The 25,567-nt window shown below is 39.7% G+C and overlaps 1 protein-coding gene across 4 annotated transcripts; it reads right to left on the bottom strand.

Moving 5' to 3' along the window:
- Window positions 1–666: 666 nt before the first annotated feature.
- On the bottom strand, window positions 667–25,566 carry LOC119727631 (PAN2-PAN3 deadenylation complex subunit pan3-like). 4 transcript variants are annotated; one of them, XM_038199597.1, is made up of 15 exons: window positions 25,220–25,566; window positions 14,342–14,445; window positions 13,614–13,719; window positions 13,330–13,397; window positions 12,741–13,065; window positions 12,173–12,366; window positions 10,871–11,033; window positions 9,331–9,489; window positions 8,871–8,987; window positions 8,296–8,466; window positions 7,385–7,626; window positions 6,600–6,739; window positions 5,998–6,192; window positions 5,288–5,426; window positions 667–4,334 (listed from the first exon to the last, which is right to left on the bottom strand). In XM_038199597.1, the coding sequence occupies exons 1-15, from the start codon at window positions 25,407–25,409 to the stop codon at window positions 4,179–4,181; spliced, it is 2,469 nt and encodes an 822-aa protein (XP_038055525.1). In that variant the 5' UTR covers window positions 25,410–25,566; the 3' UTR covers window positions 667–4,178. The 4 variants fall into 4 exon arrangements, with proteins under 4 accessions (XP_038055525.1, XP_038055526.1, XP_038055527.1 ...); XM_038199598.1 differs by having other exon boundaries at window positions 12,741–13,050; XM_038199599.1 differs by lacking the exon at window positions 25,220–25,566 and adding an exon at window positions 19,449–19,831.
- Between the last annotated feature and the right edge of the window lies 1 nt (window position 25,567).

Raw genomic sequence — 25,567 nt, 5'->3', positions numbered from 1 at the left:
ACTTAATAAAACAGTATGAATATGGACCGTGATTTATTACTCTTGGGGTTCGGTGTAATTAACAGAAATACTGATCGCACAACAATCTACAATAAAACAAAATTTGAATTTCAGAAACATATTTAGCAGTGTTTAATAACAAGCTTTGTGATTGCTGGTGTGGACAAGATATGGTTTAATACGCACAAAATATTTTGTAAACGAGAAAACACCGAATACAAAACTTGGTCTACTATTCAAACATATGATACTTCAACAATTTTTTTCCACAACAAAACACTGACATAATTGATTACAAAACACTGCGTGGGATGAGTGGAAGTTGAACAGGATTGTGAGGTCATGTTTTTGTGTACTGCAGGACCATCATGGAAGTTTGTGACGCATTTTCAAGAAGCTGGTAAAAATGCAAACTTACTAAGCGGAAAAGAGTTCTGCTTGGCAGAAATAGTAACCAATCACTCATACCATGGCCCACTTTCGCAGTGTTACTTAACAGTAAGCAGCAAAGTTTTGCTAACCAGAGCAGAAAATAGTGCTAAACTTGAAAACTATTTCATGGCATGGATGCGCTAAAGGTTGCAAGGGCATGGAGATTTCTACTGTTACGTCACTGATTTAAGCAACTTTTTCCTCTTGAGGCATGTGAGGTAAGCGTGCCTTTGGCTGTGCTTACTGCTTACGGTCTCCATGGTATAGACGGAGGCTCTGTTAGCAGAACATCATGTGCTTAGCAGCGCTATGAAAATGAAATTGGGTTCAAAATTGGTAAGGGATTTAATTGCCTGTGACTATGCTTGTGATTATCACTTCGCATGTGCAATCGCAAATATGTTTTTCCGCTTCACAGATCCATGATTTGGGCTCTGATATATATTTTTTTAAAAGTTCAATTTTGATCGTGTGTGCAAAAAAATGAAACCAGGCTGGATAATGGATAATACTGATTACCACTCGCACTTTGGAATAACAGCGTGATATTAGTTTATACATTGTGTTAAATTTGACAATCCTGGACATAAAAAGCAGACATTTTAATTGTCTAAACCAATTTCAAATTTCTGCAATCAGGTTTTGTTGAGATAAGGTTTATAAGACAAATGAACTGGGTTCTTTGGTTGGGTCTTTGATGAATTTTGCTTAGAAAAACATTTCTGCTTTGCAAGATTCTCTGCTGTATATCATAGCTCATAATAGATGTGCTTAAATGTGATCAACTCCCCGCTTAATACTGTGTGAGTTTTTTTTAAAGGCCAAAATGACATAGGATATGTAAAACTTGTGACTAGTTTATTACCCTTTTTTCGGTGAGCAAACAAATTTAAAAATAGTATTTGTTAAAACAAGAGTTTATGCTTAAATGTCCATAACATTGTGCCCTGGAGTTACACGTCAGATGAATTTGTAGGTCTTAGCTGTAAAACTCCTTTTGGTACATGCATAACAAAGCAAAAACCTATTTCACTGCAGGACATGTTTTCAAGTTGGGCATAATTTGTAAAAAGAGTGTTCAGTAAGCACTTGTAGATCACTGAATTCTTTTTTACAAAGCACAGATACGGAATTGCGCCATATTCAAATGATATGCTTGCTTTCAAAATCTTCCAATTCTAGAAGATTTTACAACCACAAAATATGTTAGGCTAGGCCTTCCCTATATATTTCCACACTGGGCAAAAAAAACCAAACAAACAAAACCAGTCGCTTCAATTTAAGAAAATTCTCATTTACACAAAAGGCTCCTCGTTTAAAAATACTACTTTTTAAAAACCAAAACTATCGTCTTTTCCTTTATTATACAAGTTCAGTACTATGAATTCCTCGGTACTGCGGCACTTTCAACGTCTGTGGATTTTTATTTTCCATTGTTTTTTTTTTTAATATTTAAAAGCATTTCACAAATGCGCAGTCAGTACTTCAATAGTACGGCACTTTATTCTTTAAAAAGTTCTTGTATTTACACAACTCTCCGAGTCTTTTTCCGATGATTGTTAGTTTGTTCAGACATCGGGCGGCTTTTTTGGAAGTCAAACCTTTCTCACTTGGTGCACTGGATATGTGGACAATTTCTCAGATGTTTGGTCGAAATCTGATCAGGATTTTTTTTTTTTCATCTTGTCGCATGGTCTGCACAGTGTCACCATTAAACAGTTACCACTTGCTCATGATGTTCAAAAGCAACTTTTAAGGAGATCTTTTTCCCTCCAAAACTGAGTCGCTTCAAGTCACGGCCGTCCACTTCCGAAAAAGAGGCAAGCGATGAAATTGTCCAGTTCTCCATCAGGTGGTGTTAGTTGATGTCTCTGAACGTATTCCCTCAGTAAAATGTGTTGGCAGCACGTGCACTCTAAAATCTCCAAACTATCAGCTCACAATTCCTTGTGGTGACTGATATTTTGAAGCACTGGCAAATCAAGAGTACAGGTTCATTTCCGCAAAGCTCACTTTTTTTTTACAGTTTGAGAACTCGAAGTCCAAACAAGCAGGCAGGAAGAACAATACCAGGCGGTCCACAGAGGAACATTTGTACAAGTTATCTAATCTGAACTACTACATTCTTCTCGGGAATCTCTGCAGTACAATTTGGGAATTCCTTGATAACCTTTATCCATTCCTAAAGCACGCCTTTGTTTTTCATATGTCAAAATCTCTTGTAGATCAGAGCTTTCCACTGAGAAGTTTCCGCATGGGATTATGTACTCCTTTACGCCTTCTATCCTGCAAAGTCAAGAAACTCGCAAGATTTTGAAATTGGAGAGCGTTTCACCCAGTCTTCAAACTGAAGAAATCTAGGCGTATGTGTTTGTTCCACTTCAAACTTCAGTTTATGGTTGCTACTGGTTACCAAGTTTTTCCTTGACAATGCCCATATTTGAGGCAGTGAATTGACGCTCACATGAGAAGAAATTTTCCAATTGCGGACTGCAGTCTATTTGTGGAAGCTCCTTCCTGTACAAGTTTCCAAAGTCGGTTGGCAGTAGGCACTTTTCAAAACCACTACTTCTCATCCTTCGTTCCTTTGTCCAACATTGAGAACATATCTTCCGTTCCATTCACGCTTAAATCTTGTCCAAGATTCTCTTCCAAAATTCTGTCCAGATTACTCCACTCGGCATGATATGTGTCAAACAAGGTTTTTTTGTGGGCGTGTCCTACCCCTCTGAACGGTTTAAGCAAATCTGTTCTTGGAAAAGTCCAAGCTGGCAAAAGGTTCGCTTAGCCGTTGTAAAACACAACTAAGGAGGATTTCCATATGTCCTCAGTTTAGGCTTAATTACAAATGACGAAAATTCTTACTTTTTAATTTTTACATCGTGTTGCCTCCGTGGCAAACAGGAAATTACTGTGGGCCTAGGCCATTAAAAACTAATTAACAATACACATAAAAACGCATGGAAGGTAGCGGCAATACAAAGCTGAGTTAAATTTCAGTCATTTTCAATTTTTTGTTTTTCATTTGGTGTAAGTGAGGTCATACTTAGCTTTGAGTGGTGTGACGTTTACAATTTGGTGAGTTACCATTTAAGTCTGCGGTTTCCATGGTGATGAAAGTTAAAGCTGTGTTGATGAGTCGAAACTCTGGGCAGGATTTCCATGTGCAAGAAACACTGCATGGGCTTTGCACAAAAAATGGAACTGGCAGTATAAGTGTCGACAACTCGCGAGGCGTTTGTTCCTGCGAAGAAAACTCCAGTGAGTGGGTGAAATACGTGATCCTAAAAAGCCATCTTGGATTCCGTGACGAATGTATCAAGTATTCCCTCCAGTGTGTGGTGTGCCATGTGAAATCAAATTTTCCATATGTTAAAAGATCTCTCGCAAGGATCCATGTACGACGTGAGTGCACTGCAACAGCTCAACAGGAAAACCAACTTTTTCTTAAGTTTTCCATGCACTGTCCCCTGGCAATTTCCGTAGGAAACATGGAAAGTTGTAGAAGTACTTCCAACATGGAGATGTGTCCTATAGGGAATCATGTGAATAAGCTGTACAGCCAACTTTTCCGTATTTTTTCCATGCTCTGCTCCCTTGCGATTTCCATAGGAAACATGGAATAAAGCAGACGTGCTTCCAAGTTGGAGATTTCCATCCTGGTGAGGAAGCAAATACACAGCCTACCTGACGTGTCATCAAACTTCACTGATAACCGACACCTGACGTGACGGAAGGATTGCCGATTATTGTGGCACTTCCTCGACTGGGGCGTTCTGGCTTTGTTGGATCTCCTCGAAGGTCGTCTCGAAGCAGCGCTTCAGGTCCGCATAAGACACGACCAGGATGTTCTGCTCGTCGCGAGACATCAAGGTGACTTTCTCCGGCACCCCAGCGTCCAACTTTTAAAAAACAATTATAACACAAGGCTCTTAATCATAAGTTAACAAATTTGTAAGAGATTTTTCTTTTCACCTGCGGTGATAAACAGAAAGTGCAGATACTGCAATTACTATTTTTACGATAATGGTGATTTTGATCATTGTGGACAATTGTTGCCAGCTTGTATTCGTCTGGTACCTTGGCTCCACTCTAACCGACTTTCATAAACTAATCCAGTAATCGCAACTAGGAACCATTTCTGACATGGAACCATGCCTGTGCAAATGTCACATGTGTTTGAAAGTCCAGGGGCCAATTTCATGGCGCTGCTAAGCACAACTATTTGCTTAGCAAAAAAAAAGTCTGGCTTATAAAAGCAGGTTACCAGCCAAAACTCCACGTGATGTATATTGCTTGTGATTAGTATTCAGCTGTTGTTTGCTTAGCATGAAAAATCACATGGAGTTTTGGCTGGTAACCTGCTTTTATAAGCCAGACTTTTTTTGTGCTAAGCAAATTTTGTGCTTAGCAGCGCTGTGAAATTGGGCCCTAGGTGTGCCACACATTTTGGCAACCATGTTGGTTGAAGAAGCACGCAGTACGTATGTAGAACCTGCAGGCAAGCAGGTTTGCACCTCACTACAAAATGGCTTTAAATTAAGTTTGCTGATAGTCTACGAACTCTGTGCTCAAATACCCCATCATTGGTTACAAAAGGGAGAGTTGGGGGAGACCACTGGGGGAAACACTCAAACGCCTTGCTGATGGCGCCTGATGCTCAAGTGAAGACCACTATGGCTTTGTGCATCTTCAGTCGTACATTATTCACGCCATTCGCGCGCCAACCAGTACGCGCATGCAGTGTGTCCCACCCACCAGGGGTCTCGAAAGCGGTCAAAAGCGCCCCCTACAGGTCATGCACGGAGTCAATAGCCATTGTCAACTCCAACAGTTTCATGGTGAACATTCTCACCTTGTTCAATGACTGTACGATATGAGCCATGTCAATCCAGGGGGTGCTGTCAGACGAGACCTGGTGGAACAGATAGTCCCTGTACAGCTTCAGCAGGTAACGGTCGCCGGTCTCGGCCCAAGTCGGATCGCCATTAAACCTAAATAAATAAGACAAATAATCAATGACAGATTTTTGTTTTTTAATAATAATATACCTCAATCAAAGTGTTTCCCAAAATTATAGACAAAGTAATATGAAGGAATTCAAATAACCTAATACCAGAACCAGTTTCAAGACAAGAACTTTTCTGAGGTAACAACATTTACAAACAAAAAGGCTAGCATAGTTCAACTTCTGTCTAGGTCACATTGCAAAGTGGAAATATTGCTCAGAAAATGCATCATATGGCGTTTTAGCGAATTATCTCATTTTTTTTTACGTGAAACATTGCTTAGCAAACTGCTGTGCTAAATAAATATCTGCAGAGGACCAGTGAAAAGTAATATGTATCATATGGCATTTTGGCTGGTAACCATTTCTTGTTAAGCAAAACTGTCTTTGGCTAGCAAAATTGTATACATTGAAGCTCCATAAAATTAAACACTGGTTGCTCACTCATTAATAAGCTAAGCATAGAAAAGAGGGAACCAGTTAAAAGCAATATACTTCGAATGAGATTTTGGCTGGTACCTTTTGTTTGCTAAGCAATATTGGTTATCATTACTTACTCGGGTCTCTCGTTCATGACTCCCAGCTTACACAGCAGGCGGAACTGTCTTCCGTTGCCGACCTCCTTGGCTACTTCCTCTTCCAGCACGTCCCCTCTCATCTGGGCAGCGTCCAGCTGGGTGTAGAACCTGGCACCGATCATGGGCATGATGTCATTGACGGACCGAGGCCTGGGCTGGGTGGTCAGGAGATACCTACAAAGAAAACCCAATTGCATCACTCAAGACATTAATTACCATGAGACATTTAACAACCTTTTGGTCTGTGCCTGTATTGATATTTAAGCCTATAACGAGTTTGGAATGCAAACAAGAAAACCAGAAGAAAAAAAATCTCCAAAAAAATTTGATATTGAAAAACAAAATTTGATACTGAAAACAAGGAGCCATTTTCAAAGGTATGCAATTTCCAAGAACAAAATTATTGGACTACAGTTTGTAAAACTTTTGTAAAAAGATACTTTACGTTTAATTTTCATTTTAAACAGTTCTTATCTAGGAATGTTGGGATGAGTTGGTTTGGGGGTTTTGTGGGAGGGTTAGGAAGATATTACCTCTTTCTGGTTATAATGTTGTGGATAACAAGTCCTCGTCATACTTACAAGATGAGATTCTTGAGATCGCTGGAGAAGTTATGAGCCACCAGCTCCAGGGAGCCTTGTATGTGCTGCCTCTGGATGCTCTGCACTGAGTTACAGGCCAAGACCAAGACCACCTTGCCAAGAGACACCAGGTCCTCTTGCTGAAAATGTCAACAAAAAATATCAACATTTAATCAATCGTTTGACAGGAAATACTTGCCAGCTTGCCAGCTCATATGATTTAAAATGTGTAAGTGCTTCAGTTAGGAGCGCCTTCAATCCCGAGAAAGTGTTTGTTATCACAAAATTTAAACTGTTTATTGACGATATGATCAGGTTTACGGTCGCACCATGTGACAAATCTCTTTCTGTGAGTCTGTGAGGTTCTGAAAAGAACCGGGGGGAACTCAACATTTCGGACAGTATGCTCTGTCCGTCGTCAGGAAACTCATCAGTCTCCTGACAATTCAATCAAGAGAGCTAACACAAGTCAATAACAAGTCCTTTCACAAGTCCAGTCACGAGTAACAGGGGCTTAGACAAGATAAGTTTGCGGTAGCACCATGTGAATAGATCTCTTTTGTGAGTATGTGTGGTTAGTATCTTTCCACCATGCAAACCTTCAAATCTCATCTAACAGGGACTTAACAATATCAAAGGAATGCCATTGTCACAGTTCATTTGAATAGCTGTGACTTGACTTGGGACTGGAGGACTCGGGATGGACTTACGAGGACTTGTGATGGGCTCGACTACAACACCGTATAACTCAAATAATTTTTCTGGAAAGGAAGGATTCAAATTACCTGATAGTGTGATATCATAGCCAACGGGTTGTTCCCTCCGTCGAATGTCAACACGTCAAAGATCCCGACACAATTGACGCGTAATCTAGACTTGCCAGTCACCAGGATCTTAGTAGGGTCCATGACGCGGCAAGCCAGGCCCGCGGCGTGGATGGTACGCAGGGCCGAGGAGAGCTGGACCACGTAGGTCCAGATGAGACTCTCTGGCAGGAGACCGGTACGCTGCTGGGGACCGTTGACACCTGGTGAAGGGTCAAAGGTCAAGATTTTGAGACTATTTAGTACCGTTTCGATTTATGCAGGAAATGAGTGGAAAATAGTTTGACATGTTGAAGCAAATTTATTTCCCGGTTTAACAAATAAAAAGTGAGTGAATCCCTCCACTAAATAAGTTCTACCCAGCGTAATGTTGTTGGTGTCCTCAAGGCTCATTTGACATTATTTTTGTTCTGGAGACGGAAACTTGAGAAATAAAGAGCTCCCGACCAACCTCATCGAGAAACTTTTGATAGAAGAACTAACTGCTTGCCCATGAAGACAGACAGAAGGTCACCTTGTAAATTCATTTGTTCATTATGAATCACACACCAAATTCATTTAAAAAGAGACCATGTCCATTTTGGTGGTCAAAAGAGAGGAAATTGTAAAATAGCATGTGCATTGTATTGTTCAGTTTCTAAAACCACAAGTAGGAAGTACAAACACCAAGTAAGTAGAACAAACGGGAAACAACGAAAAGAAAAGTTCCATGACATCATAAAGCTTCCTTTGTGTTGAAAGTTGTATTGTAGCTGACCAAAACATAATTCACTTCCAAACCAAGAGAATGCCTAATCTTTGTAACAATTTCCCTTTATTAGAAAAATATGTGAAATGAACATTTTTTGAAATTTCAGGTGGTCCTAACGAACCTGTGTGGTGTGGTCCCTGGGGCCCCATGAATCCCCCCTTGTGGTGTTGCCCCTTGTTGAAGCTGTTACTGCCCCCACTGAATCCATTACTGGCCTGGGCTCCTGGGCCAGTGAAGTGCCTGTGCATCATGGTCAGGGCAGTAGGGTGGTAGTCATGGACAAACACCGTGGCTGAGGGGGTAAAGAGGGACAATTCTTGGCAAATTCACTGAGAAAATTAATGTAATTATAGTCAAGCTGCTCTTCACTAATATTTATATGAACATTTAACAGTTGATGATTGCATCTGAACTAATTCCTTGAGATAAGCCGCGTGTTACATTTTTGTCACAACAATGTACAAATTCTTTCAAACATTTCCTATGGTACTTTCTTGGAATGACAACTGTTAATGAAAAATAGCACAAATCTTGAACTAGACTGGTACTTTAGATATCAGACTAGCAGTCCAGACAGTAATTTGAAATATTTAATAATTTGTAAAATTTAATAAGTTGTAATATTCAATATTTGAAATCATGTATAATTTTCCATTGATCTCCTTCAATCAACTAATGCTCGGGTTGTTATCTTACAATGTTCTCCAAAGGCTTTAGTGCTGAAGACTTCACGCAGAGTGACTATGTTGGAATGCTGCAGTTTCTTCCACTTGTCGACAAGAACCATCCACTGGGTGTTGGTCATTCGGAAACCTGGGCACACAAGACCAAATCAAATACCGTCAAAACTATGCCAAAATTTGCTGAAATTTACAGACTAATTTCTACTTAAAGTTTATTTCTTTTGCACAGAGACTTAAGATCTGGAGACAAACAACTGAATGTAAGCCAGCACCCTAAATTGGGTGCAGAGTTTAAAGTTCTGACAAAATGCAACTTCTTCAAAGAAGTTTTTAAGTAAAGAATGTGCTACATATCTGGAAACCACACTACTGTCAAGACACAAATAAAACTCTTTAAAAAGAGATTAGTTTGTAACACGTTCTCTTGCTCTCATGTGAAGACTAGTGGTTTGGATGTCTATGCTCTGACTCACCATGTATTCTGCGGAGGCAGTACAGCTTATTGTCCTTTTTGTTGATGGCCTTGTAGCAGGTGGTGGTGTAGCCAAAAGTACTGGATTTCTCCATGGGGCTCTTAGGGGGAGGCTCCAGGGGGAACAGGGTGTGGTACTTGTCTACCTCACGTGGAATGTCTGTAAGGAAAGAAGAAGCAATAATGCAAATGAGAAGTTTCGATTTTAGGAACGAGGAGGTTCTGGCATCCAGCGGATGGTTTCTCGGGAACTATCGGGTTCAAAATTCCTCGGCTCTGAACAAGGTGGTTGAAATTTTAAATTTGAAAAATTTGAAAAAACATCTGTTAACGAGATGGTTCTACATAATTACGACAGCGACTCATTTCATTGCATAACTTGTCTCTTAGTTGGGTCCTACCATGTCAGAGATGCTGCCTAATGATAAGGAAACCAATCCTAGATTGGGCTCACCCCGACCTTAGTTCTCAATTGGGTAAATCTGTGCCACAAATTGAGCACATTCCATCCTACTTGCACTGTACAGTTGATACACCTTTGCCACAGATTGGGTGCACTGATTCTAGATTGGGCTCACACCCAGCCTAGATTCGACATATCCCATCCTACCCAGGTTTTCAGCTGGGTACATCGGTGCCTTAGATTGGGTACACCCAGCCTAACTGGGCTCACAACCCCCCCCTCCTTAGACACCTAGCTTCTCAGTTGGGTATATCTGTGGCATAGTTTGGGTACAACCAGCCTGGACTGGGCATACTATTCTACCCTACCTGGGTGCTCAGCTGGGTACATTGGTGCCTTAGTTTGGGTACAACCAGCCTGGACTGGGCATACTATTCTACCCTACCTGGGTGCTCAGCTGGGTACATTGGTGCCTTAGATTGGGTACAACCAGCCTAGACTGGGCATACTATTCTACCCTACCTGGGTGCTCAGCTGGGTACATTGGTGCCTTAGTTTGGGTACAACCAGCCTGGACTGGGCATACTATTCTACCCTACCTGGGTGCTCACCTGGGTACATTGGTGCCTTAGATTGGGTACAACCAGCCTGGACTGGGCATACTATTCTACCCTACCTGGGTGCTCAGCTGGGTACATTGGTGCCTTAGTTTGGGTACAACCAGCCTGGACTGGGCATACTATTCTACCCTACCTGGGTGCTCAGCTAAGTACATTGGTGCCTTAGTTTGGGTACAACCAGCCTGGACTGGGCATACTATTCTACCCTACCTGGGTGCTCAGCTGGGTACATTGGTGCCTTAGTTTGGGTACAACCAGCCTGGACTGGGCATACTATTCTACCCTACCTGGGTGCTCAGCTGGGTACACTGGTGCCTTAGTTTGGGTACAACCAGCCTGGACTAAACATACTATTCTACCCAACCTGGGTGCTCAGCTGGGTACATTGGTGCCTTAGATTGGGTACAACCAACCTGAACTGGGCATACTATTCTACCCTACCTGGGTGCTCAGCTGGGTACATTGGTACCTTAGATTGGGTACAACCAGCCTGGACTGGGCATACTATTCTACCCTACCTGGGTGCTCAGCTGGGTCCACCTGTGCCATCGACACCGATCGTTTGTTGTATATCTCCACCTTCAGTTCCTCACCCACAAAGAACGAGGGAGCGTTGGGCTTGGGCTTCATGTAGGCAACATGGGCCGGCATGGATTGGTACATGTGGAAGTTGGGATACACCTAAAGCAATCAATAATCAAAAAATGTTCTTTTACAGATTTGAAAAGAGCACAATCTCAGCATTACTGCTGTGAAAACCGCATGCTGGTTCCATCTTTAGTTAAAAAATTATGGAAGTCAGAACACCAAGAGATGTGATGAAGTGATGCGATGAAGTGGCCCAATTTTGGCTTGTATCTCCAAATAAAAATTCCTGGCAAACGGCTCATGTAGCTTGATCGTATCACATATATGTAGATGGAATTTTTCAAAAACTGGAAGGGGAATGCAAGAACATTTTAAATAAAAAAAGTACATTAACAAAACATTTTTGAAACAACATTTTTTTTTTTGGAATCTGGGTCCAATTGCATAGCGCTGCTTAACGGTAAGCAGAAAACTTGTGCTTACTATGGCAGACAGTTGTGCTAACCTTCAGCACTACTTCACGGAGTGGATGTGCTAATGGTTGTGCGTGCATTGAGGTTTCTATTAAGTCACTAATTTAAGCAACTTTTTCCTCTGAGGTAAGCGTCCCTTTTGCTGTGCTTACTGCTTACGGTCTCCATGAAATAGCAGAAGGCTCTGTTAGTAGAAAATTGTGCACTAAGCAGCGCCAGGAAATTGGGCCGAGTTTTTCAAGAACATTGCATTTGAAGAAACAGGTTAGTGGTGAGTTGTAATGTACACCAAAATGTGCAAAGACAACAAAGGCTATTTTATAAGCCCCCCAGCTATCATCATGCAACGATCAAACCCACTCAATTCAAAGTCTGTGCTGATGAACACTTGCATCCTCAACTGTACTGCATATGAAAGGGGAGTCAGGTTGGCGTAGCGGTACTTTCCTCGCCTTCCACCGCTGTGATCCGAACCCCGCCCGGGCCAACATGTGGATTGGGTTTTCAGTCCCTACCTGATTCTGTGGGTTTTCCTTAGAATATTCCTCTGGGCTTTTCCCTCCCACCTCTAAAACTGTAATTTCTTCTCATTGTCTCTGCAGGTTTCTTCAGGCTTTCAAGCTACAGTGCCTAAGGCACTTTTGAAGTATCCTTGGTTTCATTACCAGAAAGAAATAAAATAAATAAAAAAATAAAATAAGGGTACTCACTGCCGACAGGCGAAAAAAATAAACACGGATTTAAGGAAGATGTACTTACAGTTCTTGGCATTGTCGGTTGGACCTGGTCTTCTGTGTAGAAGTACGTGGTGCCTCCGATGTTCTCCTGTACCATGGCACCAGGGAAGTTGGCCTGGGCGGAGCTAATGTCCAGGGGAGGGGGCTGGCCTTTCCTTCTCATGGAGGGAGAGTTGCCTGGGGACTGGAGGGGGGAGGCACCGGCCGACAGGGAACCTGGAAGGGTCATAATACGTCAGACGCAGAGTTGAAGGTACTTCTGACTGATCACAAGTACATCACAAGTCTGGTCACAAGTTCAATTTTGACACTGTTAATTTTAATAGCTTGTGACTTGAGTTTGGATTGGATGAATTGTGATGGACTTGTGATCCCTTGTGATGGACTTGTGATCCCTTGTGATGGACTTGTGATCCTTGTGATGAACTTGTGATTCCTTATGATCACTTGTGATCTATTGAAAGTACCTCAACTACTTGTGACAAGTGAACTTGGCATCATCTGCATTGTGGTGCATAGTCGAGTAAAAAATATTGGTCTAAAAAATCTGATTGAAAATATTGATTTGATACATGAATATTGTCATTTACCAGAGTTGTAATGATCATTCATGCCGCCAGAGTTGTGCGGGGCCAGTGCTGCCGAGTTGTTATTTGTCCCTCTCATCCCGCCAGAATCATTCATCATTCCGTTACCCGGAGGGGCCATGGACCGCGGCACAAACTCAGGGATCTTGGAGATCAGATCGTTGGCCTGGGGGCCGCCTTGCTTGAAGTCCGCAACGTTCCGCACGTTGGGCAGGAACTCGGCCGAGTTGGGGCCCGTGTTGGCGTTGTGGTTGCGCGGCGTGAACTCCTTGATGGTACCCGTGTTGCGGGCACCGGGGTAAAACTGCATGCCCTGTATGTTAGAGTTCTGATGTTAGAAACAGCAAACAAGAGCCAATCAGAGAAGGCAAAACATCTTAGTTTGATGTTTTACTTTTTAAAAGTTTCACTCGTCAGAATATGGAAACTGCTTTTTAGTTAATTTTTTTCTCTTCAGAACACAGCACTTAATTTTGGCTTCCCTTAAAAAAAGACAAAAACAAGATTGAACGATTGCTGAGAAGACTTCCGTAATCACCGTTATTTATACAATTCTGTAATTTTTTGTGGGGAAAAACCCCAACGAACTCACCACGTCATTTGGAGGGGAGATTTTCATCCCACCAAAATTGGCTGACATTCTGGACTCTGCATTGGCACCTAAAGTGAAGACACACATTTCAAATGAAGATAACATCAAAATAATGTTTTTTTTTATGAAGAAAAATCCACTTTAAAAGTCATTTACTTGATGGAGTGCCCTCGATAGGCTTTTAAATATCTACTTCGTCTTCTCCAAATCCTGAGGAGGGGTGCAAAGAGAGACAGGCATCCCGCAGGGGGGGGGGGAGATTAAAAGGGATTAAAAGGGATTACCTTGCGGAGACATTTGTCCAAACATGGGCCGTCTTCCGTCTTCCTCCTGATGATGCCTAAGTTCATCGGAGTAGTGGGACAGACCAGTGCCCACTGATTGAGACCTCTGCAACAAGAAAAAAAAAATACCCCAAAATAGTGCCCACTGATTGAGACCTCTACAACAAGAAAAAAAATACCCCAAAATAGTGCCCACTGATTGAGACCTCTGCAACCAGAAAAGAAAACCCCCAAATACATGAATGAGCCCTTCGCAACTAGAAAAAAATTCCCCCAAGTACATGATTGAGACCTCTGAAACAAAAAAAACCCCAAAATACCCCCAAAGACATGAGGATATCCAGTGATGTGAACACCGCCCTCTGTTGTGAAATGACCTGATAATGTAAGCTAAAAAAAGGTGGTTTTTTTTTTTAAGTTACATTTCCCCGAACTTCTTAGGCATTTTGTGAAGAGCCTTTCCTTCCTCTAAAAAAACACCACTTTACAGGATCCCAGTTGCACAGATTTTATCATATTAAAACATTTACAGGACATCAAGTTCTATTCGGAGCAATAGTGGCTGATCTCTACATACAATTCTTAATCCTGCAAAATTTACTAAACCCTCCTTGTGGATTTTTGAGGGATTTTTGAAAAGGTTAGGTTTGAAGTAACATTTGACAGGTACACTTCATTCGTGTGGTCTTGTTTAACACTTTCAGGTGATGTTTACTAGTAATGCGTACCTGCATGAAATGTTGGAACTTGCTGGTAGATCCTCCAAAGTTGTCATTGTCGATGTCAAAGGGAGCCGTGAAGAAATGGTCCGGTGCCATGTGCGGATCGGCAACTGTAAAAGTGCAGAAAGGATACAGGATACCATACTTTTACATGAATTTGAACATACTGGGCAATCAGTTGCTTCATTTGGCTAAGTGAAGCAACCATAGAATTATTGAGTCTAGACTAAGCAGTCTCATCCATGCTTCTACACACTTCTCCTACAATTCCACTACAAACTCCTGAAACACTTATAAAAAAGTACGGCCCATCAAAACTATCACATGACTACTGTGACATGGGCAATGGTTGAAATTAACTTAAGTTTAGAATCTGAGAAGGCTCCTTTTGGTAAATTAAATTTTCTCTCACTCTCCTGAAGACGGTCAGAGCATACTCAGGCATGCAACTGGGAAATCACAAAAAAAGAGGAAATTCAAATTTTTCCCAGACTTTGTACAGTGTTTTTCTGTTTTCAATGGCACACATGGGAAGTAAAAAAAGAGGAAATCAGCTGATCCAAGGAAAATTTGCACGCCTGAATACTGACCGGAACGTCGAGTTTATACCTCTGGTTCTTTTCAGAACCATTCTCTTAGTTGAGAAATTATTCGCACATGGTGTTTCCGCAAACCTTTCATTATTCATTATTTAAATTAAATTTACTAATTTGAATTATGAGTAGCTAATTTTACAGACATGTTTATTTGTTACAACAGGTATTCTGACATATTTTTTAATATTTCAACTGCTCATTTTTTGATGCATCAAAAACTCAGTTTGATACATGTACAAGTACATAATCCTCCAGAAAAAAAGAAGAAGACAAAAATAGCCGACAGGCAATTTCATGTAATGGATGTTTTCAATGTAAATACACGGTACATTATGTGCATGAGACTAGAAAGTCCCTAGATTTATGGCCATACGGCCCAACATGGGCACGAAGGCCAATTAAGCGAAATTGATAATCTAGCTAGCCGATCTGGCTAGTCAGGTTCAATTGTTGCTAATTGCACAGGTGATATCTCCCTCCGGGCAACATGCAACGTGAAATAATTTAATAAGGAAAAACACTTAGGGGAGGACTAAGCAACAGAAAATGAATCCAGACAGCTACTGGTGAAAAACAGTTGAGTAAAACGAAGCAAAAATACATAAGGCGAAGTAAAAAAAACATAAAACAGTTTCTCATCCCTGCCGCTTTCTTTTTTTTCCGACTGCCTCCTTTTTCTTTCCTTTTAATTCATTCATTCATTACACTTGCGCATTTTTATATTGACTTTTTATTTTGTTCCCAACAACACTGTAGCTATGCAGAAGGGTTCTGACCCTTTTGTAGCACAATTTTGTATTACCAAAAGATTTGAGAAAATGGAAGAATCCATCCGCCATCTTGGAAAAGCCGCCATCTTGTGGGGGGAAAAAAAAGAAGAAAAAAAGTGCCCCCTCCTTCATTTTTTTGAAAAAGCCTGGACAAGAAACTATTTAATTGTTTTACACGGCCTACGGTAAAGTTAATTATGCACTGTACATTATGAAGGTACCGTACATGTGCATCTAAATGTACACGTTCGGATGTAATTTTAATGTCAGAATAATTCTGCTCCTTTAGGAGTCTCGACTTCGAACATTTGGAAGAAAATAACTCAATATTTGTTTATGATTTCTCTTTTCAGGTACACTACATGTATTAAAAATATGACACGAAAATGGCTCTATACTGTTTTATTACATTTGCAAGGCACAGAAGAGAATTTGAATAACTGTCAATTTGCACTGAATTCTACATGATAATCACATTCAGATCGGCAAGATTATGAATTAAAGTAACGTTTGGTTGAAGTGTTCATGTTTAATGAGGGTTCAATGTAATTAAGTGACTATAGATCAGATTGCCACATACTGCTCACCGGTCATGCACTACGTGACCGCCTACTCTAAAAGGTCAACGATATCTCAGCGCTTTCTTCTACATCTTTCTGTTTCTATCCCCACTTGGTGTTCCACAGAGATAGGCGATGTAAAGGGTAAAAATTCGCTGTGCAAGAGGAATTAGCCCAAGGCGCTGTTAATATCATGTTGTTGCAGTATGGTCAGACAGACATGGAGATAGTTAAGGACTGTGTGCTGAGGATACTGCCCTCTGACACTATGCGTGTAATGCATACTGCATCAGACTATCACAGTACTATGTCAATACAGTCGAGCCTGTTCCGTTTCTTCACTGTCAAATCTTTAGCAGTCGCAGTAATGAAACACAAGATGTACGTATGGATATCTGAGCAGATGCTGAGGATAGGCAGAAGATGTTGAAAGGTTGTACAGAGCTGAGGATGCCATTTTGAAAGTCCCTGAAGATGTTATGAATTACTGAATTGAAAAATTAAAATCTGTGCAGGTTCAGAAACAAGAAATATATGAATTCAAAGGTAATTTCTGCCAGAAATTACCTTTGAATTCATATATTTCTTGTTTCTGAACCTGCACAGATTTTTTTCTGGCTCTTATTGGTGAATGCAACTGATCAAATGAATTTTTTTTTTGTAAACTTAATGAACAGACGAACAAAATAATCAGTTATGAGAACCAAATTCAAAAAATAACGGATGATTTTGGAGGATTGAGGTTGCATGCAATTTATACATGGAGGCAGTTGGAGGATTTTGCAGGATTGAGGTTGCATCCTAGCAAAAAGGCCTACCGGTAGTTAGGATTTACACTGTATACTCAGTGTTGTCCCGAGTGGTTGTGAGAAAAACAAAATCAACTGAAATCAACTAAAATCAACCACATCCAACCCAAAAAAATTGACCATGTAGGGCCTATTGGATTCTTGCATTTTTTCCACACAGTGAGTTCCATACATGTACGTACTGTAGACACTTTGCTTTGTGCATTTGCATACAAATGTGGCATTGCAAGTGACTGCTTCGAGCAGACCACCTAACGTTCTACTATCTGGTCAATTTGAAAAATCTCGAGAGCAGTGTCCACATGAGGAATATACGGAGAGATAGAAAGATAAATAACTACGGTATTCACACCTCAAGAGACACGCGGAATATGCGCATTTAAGAAGTCTTGGGAGACTTGAATTTATAATACTTGCAAAAACATGAGATGAACAAATTGAGCATACAATGTAGCAATATGAAGTTGACTACACAAAAAGTAATAGTGGAAAAAACCTCTGAATTCATTGGGAAAAATAAGTGAAGAGATTGATTAACAGTTTACACTTGGCAAGATAACACATATTTGACATAATGACATATTTTTTTATAAAAGAACATGGATTGCTCAACAGAATTTCGAAGTTTTGATGAAGTTTTAGCTCAGTGAATGCTGTATATTCTAAGAAAATAGAATTATATGATCTCAATTTCAATTCAAAAGTTGGCGAGTCATGTTTTAAATTGAGCCCAAAATCAGCGTCCGGAACACGTTCTCATTCAGCCGATTGCAGCTACGCAATGTCAAGCACTGAATCGACAAATTATAGCAACTTCACATGTATGCGTCATGTCAACGTTTGCACGCGTACCCATTCACGGCTTCACCGAATTAAAAACGAAATAATAGGGAAATTTACAAAAATGCGTCTTTAGATGCATCTTTGGAAATGACCTTCTTTTATTGTTTTCTTCAAAATGACGGTATTCCAGAAAGAATCATTTCACAGAGAGTTTAGTGCCATTACTATCTTTAAACCAAGTATGCTTTACATCAATAATTTTGTAAGTTACTTTTTGGACAGCTGCAAATGATATACTCTACTTTTAATCACATATTATAATTTGTACAATGCAACACATTGCCTGAATATTGAACATGGCCAAAAAAATTAATATACATGTAAAGACTTTATACACACAAGATCTTTATTGATGGATGAATGCAATCATAGGGTTTTCCCCAAGTTACATTTGTATGGAACGGGAACTACAACATTTCTAGTGAAGCAGACATAATGCAATTATGGGGTTTCCCCCAAGTTATGAAACAGGAATTGGAACATTTTCAGCGGACACAATTGTATTTAATTGGAGAAATGCTGTGAATACATGTACATATAGTTGGTCTTTACAAGTTTCATGTATCTTCGCAAAACAATATACATGTAATGGACAACCAGCAGGCATTTATGACACTATCAACAGAACTGCACTTTATCTTTTCAACAAGTTGACCCATATTTTTGCCTGAACTCCAACTTTGGACTTTACAACTTTCAAATGTACATACACATTGTATATACTGTGCATGTTTGGGTCCGGGACAATAATTTCTGATCATAATATTTTTCTAGGTTATTATGAAGAGGCACGTATCTAGTTCATAGGTGTAAACAATTTATCAGACAAAGTCATAAACATCTACATGAACTGTGCGCATACATTACTTTCAATTTTGCAGGCAATGAATGTACATTTCCACACAGATTTGCCCTCAAACCCTCAATCTTGGGCCAAGAAAGACAATGTTTGCGCACATACATTTGTATTTTTAAAACTGAAAGGGTGCATGGAATGTCATGGATTAATTTAGGGTTAGCCTCTTAAATCTGTTGGTATGTATTTTCTGTACCAGTAAATGTTCAAGCCCTTAGAAAAACTGTGAATATGGTGTTTTGATAATATACATACATGTATAAAAAAAAACACCCAAGATTTGTACATGTAAATTCTGTCAACAGGTGTGGCCATGTTTTCTCCAGAGTGCTACATACAACCTACCATCGTTCATGCACACTATACAATGTTCGCAGATGCTGTCAGGTCAGGTTCAAGCCTGTACATTCAATTATGAACTACTCCAGATTAACATGTTATAGTATTTGACTTGATCAAAATCATCATCAAGAACGTTGTCAACATGACAATGACAACTTTCCACATCCTGTACTGTGCACATTGTGCAGATCTGTACATCCATGTACATGTAAATGTACATGTACCCTACAAGAAAGGAACATTGTGAACTCGTTGTCCACCATGTACCGGTATACATTGTAATACAGTTACATGAATCATGGAAGAATAAGGACTCTAATGCATGAATGCTACTTACCCACATACTGTTGTAGCACATGCAGATCCATTGTTGTAAATAGGCCAAAATGTTTGCGTACAACTTACAATGTATGGTACATGTACAATCGACTCAACATTTATGATGCATTCAACAGCCACACATACATGTAGACAGGCCTACACCGGTTACAACAGTTCCGGATGGATGCTGAGTTGGCTGATAGTACTGAACACTGTTCATGTGTGCACCAGTACACAACTGATGTTCATTGTGCTGGACTTGAGTAATTGGCCATAGACTTATTATCAGCAATCCTTCAGCCTGTGTCAAGACGTCTATTCTTCAATGAGTCACTCAGTGAGTAAGAACATGTGTGCATTGACACTGGACGTGTAGGCAGCACCTTCATGTACATGTACATACATCCTACATGTACAAATACAGAGTGGTCCGTACATGTACATGTCCAGCATGCATCCTGCGTGGTGCTATTGATAACATGGAATTGATACTGGGTTCACACATGTAAGGTCAAAGGTCAAGTTTACATATTGCACCTTGTTATTGAACATTTTCTACACAAGTTTTACGTTACTTTCCAGCATACTTTCCAGCATAACAAAATTAAGGGATTTCTGTGAAGGTTATTACACTTTTCAAAATTGAAGTACACATCAAATACATTCAATGCCACAAAGGACAAAACGTACAAATCAGAAAAAAAATTAACAAATTTTGCACAATAGCGTGGTGGGAGTGGGGATGCGGTTGGGGGTGCGGGAGGGCGGTTAAGCGTAGGGGTGTGAATTTATGGATAGTATGGGAACTGGGTACCCTATTGAAGTAAAGCATGGGTACCCTATTGAAGTAAAGCATGGGTACCCTATTGAAGTAAAGCATGGGTACCCTATTGAAGTAAAGCATGGGAACCCTATTGAAGTAAAGCATGGGTACCCTATTGAAGTAAAGCAGGGGTACCCTATTGAAGTAAAGCATGGGTACCCTATTGAAGTAAAGCATGGGTACCCTATTGAAGTAAATCATGGGAACCCTATTGAAGTAAAACATGGGTACCCTATTGAAGTAAAGCATGGGTACCCTATTGAAGTAAAGCATGGGTACCCTATTGAAGTAAAGCATGGGTGCCCTATTGAAGTAAAGCATGGGTGCCCTATTGAAGTAAAGCATGGGTACCCTATTGAAGTAAAGCATGGGTACCCTATTGAAGTAAAGCAGGGGTACCCTATTGAAGTAAAGCATGGGTACCCTATTGAAGTAAAGCATGGGTACCCTATTGAAGTAAATCATGGGAACCCTATTGAAGTAAAACATGGGTACCCTATTGAAGTAAAGCATGGGTACCCTATTGAAGTAAAGCATGGGTACCCTATTGAAGTAAAGCATGGGTACCCTATTGAAGTAAAGCATGGGTACCCTATTGAAGTGAAGCAGGGGTACCCTATTGAAGTAAAGCATGGGTACCCTATTGAATTAATGCATGGGTACCCTATTGAAGTAAAGCATGGGTACCCTATCATGTGTACCCGGGAACCCATAAAAGAAACCCACCCCAAAATTCAAATCCTGGAAATTGTCTGAAGGGCTTCATAGCTTTACGGTGTAAACTGCAACTTTCACGAGTTAAAATGCACAAAAACATGACATCTGTTTTGGTTTTCCATGTAGCCCGGTTTTCATTTGGAAAATTCCCAACGAATGGCATTCAAAACCTTTCTTCTTCATTGTCTGAGAAGTTACTAAACTTGGTAACCGGTTTCCGATCCCATAATCTGGAACGGTTCCTGACATCAGCGGTTGGGTACTCGAGTGTACCCGGTTTTGATGCACACCCCTATTTAAGCATCTATAGAGATTAAATGCACCTGTAACTAAAAGGCTGTAGTACAACTGACTGTTAAACCCGTCCTCCCCTACCAGCATCCCCCTCACTTTGCCTCAAGCCACTCCTGATCTTTTAAAACACAGAAAAATTGTCATTTCAGAACTTAACATTTTTCACACGTACATAATGTTCTCAACAATACGTTATCATGTATACACATGATGACGCTGTTGAAATTTATGTACTTGTACAATGATAAGGAGTTACATTTGTATCTCATTTATGAGTTTTTGTAAATACATGTAGCATGTGCAAAAATGTGAGTTTAGCAATTATCAAAATCTGAAAATGATGTTCAAGAAGAAAATGTGGGATTATGCAAATGAAATGTGGCTCATATTCTCTTAAGGCCTACATTTTATAATAATAACAGGTACTTATATAGCACTTTTAACTACATGTACATGTAAGATCAAAGCACTTTACGTTACTCTTATTATTTGGACAGCCTTTAAGAAGTCATTGCCTCCGAGCTCTGCTCCGAGTAACCTTCAATCTAGGCCTACGTCTGGCAAGCAATCTATATTTCTGGTGACACATGCCCTACACATAATACCTGAATTATGACACACGATGACTTTCCCCCCAGTAACAACAATACCGGTCTAATTACAAGACTCCATACGGCCAACGAGATTCTGTAGATTGTAGATTGGGCTGTGGACAGGTACATGTATGCTTGTTACTGTCTTGGTTTGCAGCGCTGTTTATTTATAGCATCAATTTGTAATATATGGCCATATTTATTGTACAAGTAGTAATGAGACAGGAGGGGGAAAATGTATAATACGGTACTTCTGATCAGATACACTTCATAAATTACATTTGTGATTGTAAAAACTTAAAAACAAAATTATATGCTCCATACCATGTCAAAATACATAATGGAATATGGACATGGTACGGGGGGGGGGGGGGGGGGTATTTTATTTACGTGTTCATGTGTATTTATACCTGTGAATTTGGGAAAGGGACTACGTGTATTACCTGGGTTGTAAACAATTTTTTAAAGGTTATAGCATTCCACAAGGGATACGTGCGCGTGTACATATATCCTTGGCCAATGACATTTTGAAACCTTTTTTTTTCCCCCTGAAGTGAGTAAGCACAGTCTTTGCAATTGAATTGGTGTTTACTACAGTACAATGAACACATGTTAAAACAAAACACAAAAACAAAAACAAAAACAGACGAAGAATTTTTTTTCAACATGTTCATCTAATGTGTATTTAAATGAAAATACATGGGTCATATTGAAAATGGAAAAACAAAAAACACAACCAATGTTTTATGTATAAATTTGACACATGTGTTTGGAAGTTTGACCTTTCAGAAATTAATAAACTTGATATTTGGGGCTGGAAATTGAGAAACCCCATGAGACACCTCAGGCATTTGGGCTTATCCACACATGTACATTCGCTCACTGTACACCAACTACAGTACATGTACATGTACATGTACATGTATACTGTACGCAAGCTACACTGAACATATAAAAAAAACATATCATGTTTGAATCCCTTTTTATTATGGAAAACAGGATAATCCATACTCCTTTTTGTGTTTTTTGATTATGAGAATTAATAACTTGACACTTCCTAATACCATTCAATAGTAATGTCAAAGGTGATGAATAAATACGCATGAACCTTTCTGTGCGGGATATCCCTGCACAGTATTTTACAGATAAATGCAGATATGTTGCATGGGATTTCTATTTTGGAAATTTTCAAAACTATTGACTACATATCTTAAAGATTTGTCGTATTGATAAAGATTATGATTGGTGATTTTTGTTGTTGTTGTTACTTGAACCCTCCTGCTATCTGAACAGTCACAGACAGTCAGTAAATCATTCCTCTCCCCCTGCCATGCCTTTCACACAGGCTAGTCACCAACAGTCAGATCATATTTCAAGCAAGCAATGTGACTAGTCAAATTTTACACAGGCTATTCAACAACAGTCAGATCATATTTCAAGCAAGCACTGAGAATAGTCAAATTCAGTCAACGGACAAAAGCAGACAAGTGGTAGCATAGCTATATCAAGCTACATACTGTAAGGCCAAAAAAAAAATAGTTCTGCTTCTGCTTACAAGCCTTACATGGCATTCGAAAATAGGGTAGGTAGGTAGGGAATTTTTTTTTTTTTTGGCCAATTTTGTGTGTGTACAATCATAGGGAGGCGTCTGCGTGTAGTCAAGGGTAAAATGTTTAAAGTGATGGTTTTGGGTGTTTTTTTCTCATTTTCCAATAAAAAATATAGGGTAGGGGCTGTCAGAATAGGATAGGTAGGGAAACCGGAAGCAGAACTATTTTTTTGTTTGCCTAAACAGTCAATCTTGCTTTATGTAAACAGTCACTTGTAAGTTGTATTGATTGATTTTGACTGAAAGGACAACTTGACACAGGATGTATGTTTGCATAGGAGGGATTATACTTGTGCCTGTAGTGTATGCAGCTTATTATTAGGACAATAAAGATATGGCTTAGCCTATTGGTTCTGAGTAACCTTTTTAGCAGTTTGTTGGGTAATTTTTTTATGAACATAGTTTGATCATATTCCATTCAATTCCCAAAGCAAAGTATTAATTTTGAGGACACTTTCAAAGTTTTGTTCAATCTAATCAAAAAAATCTAAATTCAAAATATGTCATGACTCTTATAACAAAAGCCTTCATTGTACAATATGAGTTCGAATGGACGGTTAAAAAAGGTAATTCACATTAATTAAGGATTACGCTACACTTCTTTCTTTTTTCAAATTCAGCCTTAACCCTGCTCAATCCAACATGTTCCAACTATTACATTTCTGTTGGGTCCTGTTGGATTGAGCAGTAAACCCCTTGTATCTATTCCTGTTGAAATTTGTTGGATTCAGTGGGCAACTGAAAACATTCAAAGTCAGATGATGTTGGGTACTGGTAAATAACGCCAAGTTGGACTTTGTTGGATTCAGCAGGAAACAGAAAAATAAGTTGAATTCTGTTGGATTGAGCATGCCAATCACGTTATATTTTCAGGCATTTAACACTTTCACATGTTGGATTGTGTTGGACTGTGTTGGATTGAGCAGGAAACTCATATGAGTACCGCTGGACTCTGTTGGATTTAGCAGGGAAGTCCTGGGGAACTCAAATTAAAGATGCCATATGTGAAAAAGTCATGACCTACTATGTGAAAAAGCATGTCATCTTGAAAAGAAAATGTTTCCATATCTTTGACAGATGAGGTTACATTAACAAGTATGAACAAACATTTTGAAACTAACATTTGATTTACACAACAAAAATTACTATCTCGATTCAAACATATTTCTGAACTGAAATAAACCTTTATTCTTTGTAAAAAGCAAAAGCTTGTTTCACTTAAAATGCCTCTTAAATAAGAAAAAAAACAGAAAAAATAATGCATCAGTGACAGTGGTAATCAAAGCAATGCAGTGCATATACAAATTACAAAAGAGATTTTACATGTTTTATTCACTTTTCTGGTTACAATTTACAAACAAGGCTAGGTCCTAATAACAATCATGACGTGCAAAAATAACACTTTTGAAATTGAATGTAAAATATAAACAGACAAATTCATTTTGTATCCTCAAGTGCAACTGCCAATCGACCACAAATGTTAAACATTAAATGGGAGAAAATTACTGAAAAACTTCAATTATGTAGCCGAGTCTGGTGACCTGACCCCTTTATTCAATGGACAATGCCTTTTGTTTACCAACCTTCAATCACATACAATTTTAATGTCAGTTTCAGTTTCAGATTCATGAGACCTATTTGATTTCTTCTCTTTTTTTCTGTAAGATGAAGCGGGACTGTTAACCATCTTCTTCCCAAATCTTCCAACATCTAACTTATCATAAAATCTAAGAAAGCAAGTCAAGACTTACGGTCCATGGCAGCAAGGTCTTGACTGATGTGTCCCCCGCCGAAAGAGTTGTCCGCAGTGGGCGATCGACCGTAGGGCGAATTGGGGTCGGCGTGCATAAACTGACACTCATTCCCGTAAAAACACGTCTTTTTCGCCGCCCAGTAACGACACAAAGCAGGCTTTTTGGTCCCCGCGGAGCCACTATGCATGGTTACTGATATCTAGTCCACTGGTGCCTGCTGAAAGAATGGTACAAATCCAAATAAACTCGGTGAATTTTCGCCCAAGAGGACTCCATATGCGAGTCCGAGAACTGCTACCTTTCGGGATCCATGTTTTTATTTGGATCCGATCGATAAATCTGTCA

This window comes from Patiria miniata, unplaced genomic scaffold, assembly GCF_015706575.1.
Source record: "Patiria miniata isolate m_02_andy unplaced genomic scaffold, ASM1570657v1 HiC_scaffold_20, whole genome shotgun sequence".
Lineage (NCBI taxonomy): Eukaryota > Metazoa > Echinodermata > Asteroidea > Valvatida > Asterinidae > Patiria > Patiria miniata.
The sequence above is the reverse complement of the archived record's forward strand: the minus strand, read 5'-3'. Positions and strand labels throughout refer to the sequence as shown.

Excerpts from the sequence above, each read along its gene's own strand:
- LOC119727631 (XM_038199597.1), bottom strand. The coding sequence starts at position 25,409 with ATGCATAGTGGCTCCGCGGGGACCAAAAAGCCTGCTTTGTGTCGTTAC. Across the intron at positions 13,398-13,613 it reads TGGACAAATGTCTCCGCAAG|GTGCCAATGCAGAGTCCAGA; the intron begins GTAATCCCTTTT and ends TCTTCACTTTAG. Across the intron at positions 6,740-7,384 it reads CTATGATATCACACTATCAG|CAAGAGGACCTGGTGTCTCT; the intron begins GTAATTTGAATC and ends TGACATTTTCAG.